Raw genomic sequence first — 12,454 nt, 5'->3', positions numbered from 1 at the left:
AATAAATATTTTTATATTTAGATAGAATATGGCAACATTATACACTTACATGTATAATAAATCTAAAACAACTCAATTATATATGTTAATATTCAAGAGTTCAGGCAAAGAATAAACTCTGAACTTTATCGATGTATCGTAGATTGAATTAATCGTTAAAAAATAAAAAATAGTGTGAGTAATGTGATAATTATTCTCTTCATATCATCCTTGTATCGGCCTGTCAAAAGTAAGATAAATATTGTTGAACACACATGCATACACATAAATAATCATGAGCTAATTATATTTGTGGTATCTGTCAATCAGTGCTGGAGCTTATATGTCAAATGGCAAATATTTGATCCTGAGATTCTAATCACTGAATTACACAACTACCCTGATGAAGACGCTGGCCAAGTCCCCTTGGCCTTCGTACGTTGTGCGACGCCCACAAAGCAGCCTAGATGAAGGACAAGTTATGAAATTCACAGCAGAACAGGTAGTAGCTAGTTTGGCTTTGGATATCTAATTGTGCTTTTACGTATTCATATATATGCGCGTTGCGTGTGTTTATATATTATTTGAAAGTAAAAAACATGTTAAACCGTGCTCAGCTAGGGACATATTATGTTTGTGGTGTCGTGGTTTGTGCAGGTTGCTCCTTACACGAAACTAAGGCATGTCGTGTTCAGTACTGGTTCCATACCAAAGAGTGCATCTGGGAAGATATTGAGAATAGAATTAAAGAAGATTTTGCTGCCTCATTCGAAGATTTGATATGGACAGCAGTGGCGGTGCACAATCTGCATGCGTATTGTGTTCTTACATCAAGAAAATCAGCATGTCATTAATGAGTGATCTTTCCTTTACTTCAGTGATTTCTCAAACCAACGTGAATTTGTTGTTATAGTTGAGAAAATGAATGATGGCGGCTGTGTGTCCAATGACTAAAGTTTCAAATCTTGTGAATGTATACGTATGTCTTGCTCCGAGCTTCTGATGTCCTGCTTCATTTCCGACTCTTCTGGTTCCGTTTGAAATCAACCGTCAACCTCTTAGATTTTGGATGCCAGTAAAAGATGTACACGTGTTGCATGTGTTATTATAATTTTTAATTTTATCAAATAATATTACATAATTAACACGAAATTATTTTCTATTTAAAAGAGTTGTTCGATTTTAAAGAGAAGTTTTGTTTCTACTTTTTTCTATGTAAAATATTGAATGATTTAAAAGAGGTTTTTAATAAGGTAATAAGAGTAATTATGGAATTAAATATTTTGGTGTCATCTAAGATAGTTACTCTAAAGATGTCAAACTTAATAATATATATATATATATATATATATATATATATATATATATATATATATATATATATATATATATATATATATATACCCTGCACCCTAACGTGGGAGCCTGCACAGCTGGCGCTGTGTTGGCGCCCAGCTGGTTTTTTTATTTATTTTTATTTTTTTTAATTTTTTTTAAAAATATTTTTTATTTATTTATTTAACAGAATCACGACAAACGCTCAAAATCACAGAATTCACATAAAAAAATTCTTTTTATTTTTTGTCATTTACGCACAAAAAATCTGAAATCGAATTTTTTGTCATTACGAGACAGATATTTTATTTGGGTTATTAATGAAAAAATATTACTTTTTATTGTGAATATCGGTAAAATTGACCCGTCTCACAGATAAAATTTATGAGATCGTTTCACAAGAGATATATTCATAAAATTTATATCATTATTCTTATTATATTATGCTCAGAATATATTTGACATTGACAAATATAGAAGGTACGGAAATTACGTCGGAGACTAAGTTGGATTATCATTAATTAAATAACTCGTGCACAGAATTCAACTGCCTTTAAATAAATTCTCTCGGAATCAGTGCATTACATATTACTCTAACCTTTTATTTTACTCCTAATTATTTATTTACTTTATTCATAATTATAGAATTCTGGTTCAAGAAAAATCCTCATTAGATTAAGAGAGTGTGTTTAATAAAAATATATTATCAAAGTTGATAACATGACACAAAAACTGTGCCTCAAATGGAGAAAATATAATAAAGTTTGGCAAAAACTTGTTTGAAATTACGAGACAGATATTATATTATTTTAAAATATAATATTTTATTTAAAAAAATAAAAAAAATAAAAAAAACAAAAAAAACAACTGGGCGCGATCACAGCACCAGCTGTGCAGGCGCCCACGTTACCCTGCACCCAAGGGGTGCAGGGTAACAAGCCTTTATATATATATATATATACAGTTTTGATATCCTGCACATCTATCGTGCACACCTATGTGAGCACCGATGAGGTGTCACTCACCTATTGGATGTGATGAAATATAGAAAAATTGTTCATCCAATGAGTGAGTGATACCTCATCGGTGCTCACAAGTGTGTAAACGTGTATATAAACGTGTACGCATGTCCATTGTTCACAATATCTATCTACGAGTCGATGTCATATTATGTAACCTAAAAAAAAATTTAAATTCGTTAAAAAACAAATATATCCCATTAAAATTGAAATTTGACTAATAGATCTTAATGATTTTAAAAATATCGATATTGAAGAGAGATTAAAAACCTAATTTATCATAACTCAATGACTTTATCTCAGTTTTCCTTCGATGAATTTTTTTAATATTAAAAAGTTTATTTAATAACATATATATATTTCTTATATTTATAAACTATCTTTTTACATCAAATATAAAAAGTATTAAATATTATTAATAAAAAAATTTTAAAATAACAACTTTAAAATATCAAATACTATTATTTTCAATTATCAAAACCAGTTTTTAAATAAAAATAATCAAACATGAATAAAACTATAGAATATTTTTAATCATTCCAAACAAAATCAGCTGAAAAGAAAATAAGAGAGAGTGTGGGAGCTCGAATTATTGAACAATGGCGATTTCACTGAGAAGAGCCCTAATTTCTTCTCGAAACTTTGTACACACACTTCGAGCTTCATCTATCCGTTTCAATCACCAATTTTCCAGCATCATTTCATCTCATCCTAATTCTTCCCATCACTTTGATGCTCACACCTTCTCAAACTCTCCATCCACAAATTTTCATCAATTTGACGCTCGCCGAAGTTTTGCCAAAGGAAGGAAACAACAAATCGGTAATCTTACTTTCCATGTTACTTGATTTATAATTTGTTGTGGATGATATAATTGAATTTGTGTAGCTGTCAATTTGTTTTATGCTCAAACAATATTAGTTGTGCTGTCTTTTTGTGGTTAACTGGTCTGTACAAAGATCATTTCATCTTCTGTACCATAATTTTTGAAAAAGTGGGCAAGTTCAAGATTTTGAAACATTTCTAGGTCAAATCCGGATGTTTTGATCGAAATGCAGTTTTAGTGAATGTTATGAAATTCGGCTGAGACCGAAGGAAATGCTGTTACGCATGTATGTTTAACTTTAAACAGAAGTGTTTAGGGATGTGAATAAAATGCAATGGATAGAAGGCTAGAAGCCTAGAACAGAATGATTTTCGTTGTTTTGTATGTCCTCTGGCAGAGCAACTCCTTTCTTGACTAAATTCATATGTATTTCGGTCTAATTGAAAGGGAGAAGTATAGTCTTATGAATTTTTTAAAATTAAATTTTTTTTTCTTAATTGTGTTTTACTAGAGGAAGAGGAAGAGACTGAGGAAGAGGGAGAAGAAGAGGAGTATGATGATGAAGATGATGAAGGTAGGTCGGATCATGGGAATGTAGGGGCTAGCGCTAAGGTTGCTGCTGCCTCGCAAATGGATGCTGCCGTTGATGCACTTTCCCGGGAGTTGACCAAGTTGCGAACTGGAAGGGCATCAGAAGGTGCATGAATATGCCTTGTTTTGTGTCCATGGCCCATATTATTAATCTTTTAAAGTGTCTTGATTGATTCAGGGATGCTTGACCACATCATGGTAGAATATTATGGTGTTAAGACACCCATCAACAGGATGGCAGCTATCTCAGTATCAGACCCAAAAACTCTAAGAGTTACTCCATTTGATCCAAGCGTATGTGTTGCTTCTTAATTCTGATCTTCACATTTTTTTAATTTATTTTCTTTTTCAGTTCGTGTTGGAGCCAAATCTCAGTACGCCACTGATGTATATCCGTAGATCCTGTTTTCTTTCATTTAAAGACAAATTCAAATGTATTCTTCATATTTCATCATTTAGTTTTCCTTCAATATTTTGATAATAGAGAATCTTTTGCAGACCTTGAAAGAGTTGGAGAAAGCCATAATTTCGTCGCCCTTGGGTCTAAATCCTCGGTCCGATGACCAACAGCTGATTATACCGATACCATCGTAAGAGTTTTTCCCTTTGCAATGAATCTGTTAATAATAATTTTTAAATGTAAGATTTTTCCATTCCAATTATCAAAAATTGAATCTCTCTGACTAAAAGAATAAAATCTGCCATTCATTTTTGTCTTCCTTATGTTAGAAGCCCAGTAAACTTTTTATTCTCTCTCTCTCTCTATACAAATATAACTTAGTACATACTTGTGTTCACTGAACGATGTTGATGCACTAATTTTATACTTTGGTGGTGCTTTCAATTGGCAGATTGACTAAAGAACACACTCAAGTGAGTATTAAATTAATGTTTCTTCTAATTCAAATATGACGTATTTTGTCATTGATGACCAGAAGCCCTTCTCTTTGATGATAAAACTTCCAATATGGTCAAAATGTCTCTTAACAGGCTATAATTAAAGTGGTTGCGAAATCATCTGAAGATGTGAAGCAAAGCATTAGAAGATCACGCCAAAAGGTACTGCTGCGAGCACCAAGAAGTTTCCTTGAAAGTTCATGACTTATAAAATGGGAGCGGATTGAACGGTCATTTAGTCATTATTATCTGACTTGGTTTGTGCATAGTCGCTTCCATTTTATTGTCAGATGCATATTTTCCTACATATCTTGCACCTATAAAATGGCTTTCCTAGCACTTTTTCCTAAAAAAAAAAAAGAAAAGAAAAGAAATTCGGTATATTTTTCAAGATATATCTATGTGCGTGAGGTAACATCTAGTCAAGATCAAATTGAAGTATACTGAAAAGAGGCACGATCCTGTTTTGTTGCACTACTTGTGACATAGAGTAAATGGATCAAAATCTTGGAACGTGTTTCTAGTTATTGCATGCCTGTGGTGGTTTACCTTTTGTAAACGCTTGTTATGCTGTCTGAAATGTTTTATGAATGTTTCTTTCTCTTTTCTTTTCTTTTCTTTTTGTGTGTTTGTGTAAGACGCAGAACTCTGAATAGAATCTGCTTGGGTGGACAATGAATCTTTGACCAGAAACATTTTCTTGCTTATTCACTTAAAGCCTAATATCATGGTCACAGGCATTGGACAGTATTAAAAAAGTAGCACCCAAGAAGAAGGATAAAGATAAAGCAGGATCAAGTTTGTCAGAGGATGAAGTTAAACGAATGGAGAAAGAAGTGAGTTGCATACATTGTTGCGAACAAGACTTGATGTGCTTCTGATTCAATTATCACTTGGCTCTTTTTACATTTCAGATAGATGATTTGACAAAGAAGTACATAAAGAAGGCTGAAGATATGTGCAAGAATAAGGAAAAGGAAATTAAAGTAGGCTGAATGATGGATCTTCGTGTGCCTTATTTATTGCACAGTGAATTGGGAGAAATGTGGCCTCTTTCATGTCATTCGTGTCTAAGCTAATTCAATGAATGATTCAATAGAATTTTGGTACCGGCACTTGTGGTTTAAATATCATCTCCGTTCACTGTTTGTATCTGCATTACTTATTTGTAGTGTTATTTTCAAATGCATTTGCTTTAGATTTATTTAAATCAGCACCCTGTACATCACATAGTCGTAGTACCCTGTTTTCTTATGAATCTTTAACTGTAGCTCTTATTGTGTTTGCCCAAAATTTGTTTTTCATGATATTATGGCAAATGATACCCAAACAGCCTAGTGAAAATTTTAAAAATTACATAACTCCTTGCATAAAATCAACAATATTTTAAAACCTTGTATTTTTAAAAACAAGGAGTAAAATAGGCAAATATGACTGACTTTTATAATCTTTCCAAAACTGGATTCGCAAAGCTTATGAACCTCGAACATTTCATCCATCAAATAACTAATAATGAATTTACAACTATTTACAAAATCTTCACATTGAAATGGCACAAATCCGGTGCACTGAGATGTAAGAGTGTTGAGATTATATGTACAACTTACGTAAAAACGGGATTATTCTATGCTATAACTGGAGAATTTCTTCTCCTATGTGATCAAATGTTGGTCTTTAGATCATGATCATATATGTCAATTTTAATAAAAAATTGAATCTAATGGTTCTGAAAAAAGAGGAGAAACACTCCTGTTATAGCACAAACTAACCCGTAAAAACGTTTCTAGTCCTCTAAACTGCCAAAAATGGTCTCTCTTGTTACAAGCCTTATACCACGCACCCATAACTCTGCTGTTTCCTCTCCTCCGTCACACACAAAATGGAATTCCTTGTTCTTTGAAGTGATCACATAGAAAATTCCAGGCTTACTACCATCGCCTTTTGTTCGTCTGCTTCTCTGGAAACTTATGCTAGAGCCTACTTCAGCTTTTCGGCATATGACATTTCGACAGCTCGAATTTCCCCATCGAAGTACTCCGCTAGATCCTACCATTTTAATGACCTTTGTGTGCGGAGATCCTTTCCCTCCCTTTGTGTGCTTTAGTACCGTAGCACCGCATAATACCAGCTTGCGTGCAAGTGCATTTAGTATAATGTGTTTGGCATCATTTTGCAGCCCCCCATATTTTCTAGCAAGTGATAACGCAGTTTCACCCTTAGCATTTTTCGCATCACAATGTGCTCCATTGGAGATCAAGAGTTGGCACATCTCACCATTGCCTTCCCTTGCTGCCAGCATCAGTGGCGTGTAGTCATCCCCATCCGAGGCATTGATTTCATAACCCTTGCTTATCAGTAACTTCACCGCATCCAAGTCTCCATATCGGGCAGCGCAATGTAACGCATAAAATCCTCCAGAATTGTGGTTTCCCTTCTCAAGGGCAAAATCAAGCATTATTTTTTCAAACATATCTTTATTTTGACTCAGTTGAGACAAAGTGATAGCAGTCTCGCCAGATTTATTGCACAACTTCACATCAGCCCCAGCATATACAAGTTGACTAAAGACATCAATGTGGCCTTCCATGGCAGCGATCATGACCGCTGAGAAACCGAGAGCATCCTGTTCATCAAGATCAAAACCTTTTTTTCCAATAAGAGATTTTAAACCTAGAATATCTCCTGATCGCACTACAAATAGAAAAGGTGAAAATGCGGATGTGTTGGAAGATATGGGCACATGACCACTTCGGAATACATTCAGCATTATCTGCTGAAACTCTATATGCCACCGATTAGCCCTTGCAATAGAAACCACAGTTTGGCCTGCTGTGTTAACCAAACCAAAGTCTGCACCTGCTTTTGCTAATATTTTAAGGCAATCTTCCTGCTTGTACTTGACACTGATTAAAACCGCTGTTTCACCGGATTCTGTTCTCGAGTTGATATTACAACCAGAATCTATTAAAGTTTTAAGAATAATTGGAAACCCAAGACGAGCCGCCATATGTAATGGCCTAAACTTCGATTTTTGAGTGGTCTCAACTGGGGTTTCTATGTGAGCACCACATTTTATAAGCGCTTTCACAGCACCGCCATTGCCACATAGAATTGCATGGTGGAGAAGTGTTCTTCCAAGTTGATGGGAGTTTGGGGAGAGGTGATGGAGAAGCATCTGCAAGATAGAACCTGTTGCCTCGAAATATTCTACGGCACACCAGGAAATGGGGTAAGGCTCTGCCAGTCCTGCACCCACTCGAAGTTCCTCACCTGAAGCTGTATCCCAAGACCATGCACCAAGCTGCACTTTAACATCAGTTCTGGCTCCAGCCTTCGCTCCAAAAGTCAATAAAATACAGAACGGATATCAGTTTCTGTCCACAAATCGCAAAAACAAAATACTCTTTGAAGATAGTTTGCAGAGTGTGACATCACCTAGTTTTTAGACAAACAATGTGAAACAATAAACGATTATGGTAAATTGTGAGTACAGATTGGTTGTGGTTCTATTTTGTTCAAAACATAAAATCCAACCTTTTTTTGGGTTGAATTTTACAAGGCAGGCGATTCTTTTAGCAGACAGTTTTCCCCAATTCTTGAAACTTACTAGATGAAAGTTGATTTATGACAAACACAGATAATAATTTAGCATCAATTTGCTTACTTCCAGCAGTAGGCTAACAACTGAGATCTGCCTACTGACCACAGCAGCTACAAGCGCAGTACAGTCAGCGTTTGCATATAGACAAGGCTTGCATGATTGAAGCAACATGCGGTCAGTTGCATTCACATCCACTCCACACTGAAACCAGGCAGAAAAATAAAGATGGCGCCAGATCAGCAGATTGGTGGAGAAAAGAAAAATGGTAGGTCAAGATCGACAAACATAGCAAGAGTTTCCCATGTAATGCAAGCACAAAGAACTAGAAGACATTAATAAGAAACATGGTTTAGCTCATAATCATAGTGTTGACTCCTAAACTCTATGCAAGAAAATTTCATGATTACACACATAAGAAGTGTACCAGCTATATAAATTGGTCATCAACACAGCTGTGCAGTTTCACTAGAACTAAAATGTTGACCAGAAAGATGCGGGGCTAGCGGTAGGAAAAACGGGATTCTCATAGCAGTAACTTTACTCCTCAAAAGGCAAGGATAAAAGGGTGTAAAGACAAGTAACTTTCAATATTAAGATAATGATGCTCAATTTTTAAAATAAATGATCAAATATTTTCATTGCATATATTCTTTCTCTAAACAAGTAGCTTATCAAGCTGTTAGCCAACAATTTTAATTTCCCTGATTCATATTAGCAACCATGTCAGAAATTTAACCTCCATGAAAGCTTTCACCACATCCACAAAACCTCTACAGCATGCTGTCACAAGAGCATGAACGGCAATATGAGGCCGTATAAGATCAGAACCCATAAGAAGCTTCACTGATTTCGAACGCCCATGATTGCTGGCTTCTAATAATGCTTCCTCACATGCTGGTTGAGATGCCCCAGCCTTGAGTAAAATTTCAAGGATCTCAAAGCGGCCTTCTCTTACGGCTGCTGTGGTCGCAAAGCCCCTAAATAGTTTCAGATTCAAATCAGCTCCTGCACTCTGCCGATTTACAAAAATGAACAAACTTATAAATCACAGTCACAGCATATAAAACAAATGCACGAGACTCTGGAAAAAAGACACAACACCATTCTGATCCCTTCAATTCAAATATTAAAACAGTTTCAGAAGATGGTTGCAATTTGGAGCAACTAAAAAAAACATGCGAGAACGATCCAAATCGTTGTCTGTCCTGTCCAACGGACGAGTACTCACATTCGCTAAGTCAATACACAAGTTAGCATCATGAGCGTTTAACAGTCATAAAAGTTTCAGTTCTATCAAATTAAGATTGCCATGTTTACGCAAGAAAAATAAAGGCGAATTCAGTTTATAATACTTGATCACCGCAAGAGAAGTCTCAACAATTTTTAAAAAAGTGATTTAAGCAGTCGAACAGCTAAAATCTCCTAACCGAGTCGTAAAAGCGGTTCAAAATAGGAGTTAGAAAGAGAACTCGAACATCAACTTTTAAATTTTGAATACAAAAGCGCAAGTCCTGTTCAAAATAAAAACCGAAATTTCAGCATTCCATTATTCAATCATAGACAGTTCCTTCATCAACAGCATCACATCCAGAGAGTCCTGCTACCGTATATTAAAAAAATGATAGATACCCCAAGCGGACGAAGAAACGATTCATTCAACCAAAAAACTGGGCAAAAACTAAAATGAAAATAATAAATAATTAAACAGCTCAAACTCAACATTGAATTACCAGTAAGTTCTTAACGAGATCAAGATTTCCATTACTAACAGCAACGAACAACGGCGTAACGTCAGTCCGGAACTCATCGTAATCGACGCGCACCTCGCACGGTGACTCCTCGAGCAAAACAATCTCGGTTTTCCGGATCCTCGAGCACACAGCACCTACGTAGTTGACATCGACGAACGGATCTCCCAGGCATTCGATCACCGATTTCAGATCGTCACACAACGCAGCTTCGAGAAGCCGCTGCGAGACCTCGACCTGGTTATCCAGGGGAACCACCTGCTTCCCCGTCAGAAAGCCTCCTCCTCCGCCGCCGCCATGCCTCAATACCATAATTTGACAGCTCAAGACTAGAGTAGCAGCTCAATGGTGAGCTGCCCAATGGCTGGAGAGAGAATGGCGACACAGAAGTCGAGAAGGGTAGACAAACTTGAAACGAGTGAGCGCCAGTGTCAGGGTGGGGGTATATTTATTGGGGATTTATTAAATTAAATAATAATATATATATATATATATATATATATTATTATAATTAAATTTATATGATATCAAGATTTGGGGGTGGAAATAATATCAAGATTTTGATTTATTAGGTTGTTTTTTGAAAAATCCTATGTTGTCTTTTCCTCAAATTAACATTTTTGGCCTCGTGTAAAATAATGGATATTATATAAATTTATATATTTTCAGAGTTACAATCTAATAAATTGAAAATAAAATTATTATTATATATAACAAAGAAATAAAATAATAATTGACATAGATTATATTAAATAAATTTAAATTTTCACTCTTTTAAAATAGAATTTCAAGTTTAAAATTAATAAAAAAATGTATTTTATATATGACAAAAAGGTTTCACTTATAAGTGTAAACGAATCGAATCGAACGAAATATTAATAAATATTTAAAGTACGGGTTCGGGTCGAATTTAGTATATTCGAGCTCGATATCGACTTGAAGCTCGAAAATTTCAATTTTTTTGGGCCGAGTTCGGCTCCAAATGATATTCGAGTTTGAGTTCGAATCGAAATGTTCAAAAATATTCGCGAGCTATTTGAACTATTTCTCATATATTAAGGTTTGAGAATGAAAGTTTGAAAGCTTTAAAGATCAAAAAACTTGAAATGTATATATGATTATATCATATTAATAAAATATTAATGTTCACGAGCTAGTCCACTAACTATCGAACAAAATAATTTTGCTCAAGTTCGGCCAAACAAAATTCGGAGATTTTCAAATTAGATAATTTTAAATACAAATTAAATATTTATCGAGTCAGCACGAAAAACTCACGAGACAGCTCAATTCATTTTAAACTCTAGTTTCACCATCCACACAAAAATTATATATTCTAACCATTTCTCACTCAAAATACAGTCATAGATATTACATAACCGGCCCAAATTTTTTTAATCATCACAAATTAACCCGGCTTTAGCCTATATAACCACAGACTCCCCACATTTTTTAATTCGTTCAGTTGACCCGATTCGTATAGTAAAGAGAACAATGCCGACCTGATCAATTAATTCACAGTGCTTATTTTTCTTTTTTTTTTATTTTATCGATATCCAATAAATTTTAAAAATAAAACCGATTATATATTTATTTTTTTTTGGAATTGTTTTTAGATCGATAGAATTTTGCATGGAGTAATTTGAATTTGAAAATAAGATTTGGTGGATAAAGTTCAAATGATTCTGTTTTGTTCAATTTTAAAATATATTACATTGTTTGAGAAATGAGCTAAAGTGGGAGATTTCAAAATATTGAAATTCGAAACTATTCAAAGATTATATTTCTTGTAAACCAGTCTCGCGGATCTTTTTTCATAAGACAGATCGATCTAATTCATATCTATAATGAAAATTAATAATTTTGACATAAAAAATTAATGTTTTCATAAGTTGTGCAAGATCAAATATTCGTCTCAGAAAATTGATCGATAATACATGTTTCACAAGAATTTTTGTGTTATTTCAAAATAAGTATGATAGATTTAAGACCGTAAATTTCAAATTCTAGCCAATTTGGATGCAGGAATCCATACATGTGGTTGAAATTTTAAGTATGAATTACTTCATGCAAGAATCCCTACATATAGTTGAAATGGATACGCATTAATTATTTCAAATCATACTATATCTTAAAAATTATTAAAATTAAAACACTAGGAATTATACTTTACTTTAAATTACAGTAAATTAGACAATAAATCAAATTAATTATAAATATTTTAAACTTATGATTAGATAAATACAAATTTTTAAATAACAATTTTTAATCGATATGTAGGGTGTTTGTAAACTTTAGAATGTGATATATTTTTTAATCAATTCAATATTAAAAGTAGACCAATTTTATACAATTTTCACCAAATGTATTTTGTGGAGGTTTGAATGAAAATTTCAATTAGTGAGGTCAATATATAACTCTTATTTATTTTCATGTTTCTCACTCCTAATATTCCTGA

General features: G+C 33.9%; 2 protein-coding genes and 1 long non-coding RNA gene across 3 annotated transcripts; 2 read left to right on the top strand and 1 right to left on the bottom strand.

Moving 5' to 3' along the window:
- The first annotated feature begins 291 nt into the window (after positions 1 to 291).
- LOC140824763 (uncharacterized) lies at positions 292 to 942 on the top strand. The gene is made up of 2 exons (XR_012116454.1): positions 292 to 481; positions 637 to 942. It is a non-coding gene; the product is annotated as an uncharacterized lncRNA (long non-coding RNA).
- Positions 943 to 2,864: 1,922 nt separating this feature from the next.
- LOC140823466 (uncharacterized) lies at positions 2,865 to 5,857 on the top strand. The gene is made up of 8 exons (XM_073184829.1): positions 2,865 to 3,155; positions 3,671 to 3,856; positions 3,929 to 4,044; positions 4,249 to 4,340; positions 4,602 to 4,623; positions 4,741 to 4,809; positions 5,385 to 5,483; positions 5,562 to 5,857. The coding sequence occupies exons 1-8, from the start codon at positions 2,933 to 2,935 to the stop codon at positions 5,640 to 5,642; spliced, it is 888 nt and encodes a 295-aa protein (XP_073040930.1). The 5' UTR covers positions 2,865 to 2,932; the 3' UTR covers positions 5,643 to 5,857.
- A 323-nt stretch (positions 5,858 to 6,180) lies between these two features.
- Positions 6,181 to 10,422, bottom strand: LOC140823465 (ankyrin repeat domain-containing protein SAT10-like). Its single transcript, XM_073184828.1, has 4 exons — positions 9,979 to 10,422; positions 8,985 to 9,260; positions 8,312 to 8,449; positions 6,181 to 7,978 (listed from the first exon to the last, which is right to left on the bottom strand). The coding sequence occupies exons 1-4, from the start codon at positions 10,306 to 10,308 to the stop codon at positions 6,431 to 6,433; spliced, it is 2,292 nt and encodes a 763-aa protein (XP_073040929.1). The 5' UTR covers positions 10,309 to 10,422; the 3' UTR covers positions 6,181 to 6,430.
- Positions 10,423 to 12,454: the final 2,032 nt, after the last annotated feature.

The sequence above is a fragment of the Primulina eburnea genome, chromosome 2 (genome assembly GCF_022965805.1).
Source record: "Primulina eburnea isolate SZY01 chromosome 2, ASM2296580v1, whole genome shotgun sequence".
In the NCBI taxonomy this organism is placed as follows: Eukaryota; Viridiplantae; Streptophyta; class Magnoliopsida; order Lamiales; family Gesneriaceae; genus Primulina; species Primulina eburnea.
This window is presented reverse-complemented; position numbering and strand designations above follow the sequence as displayed.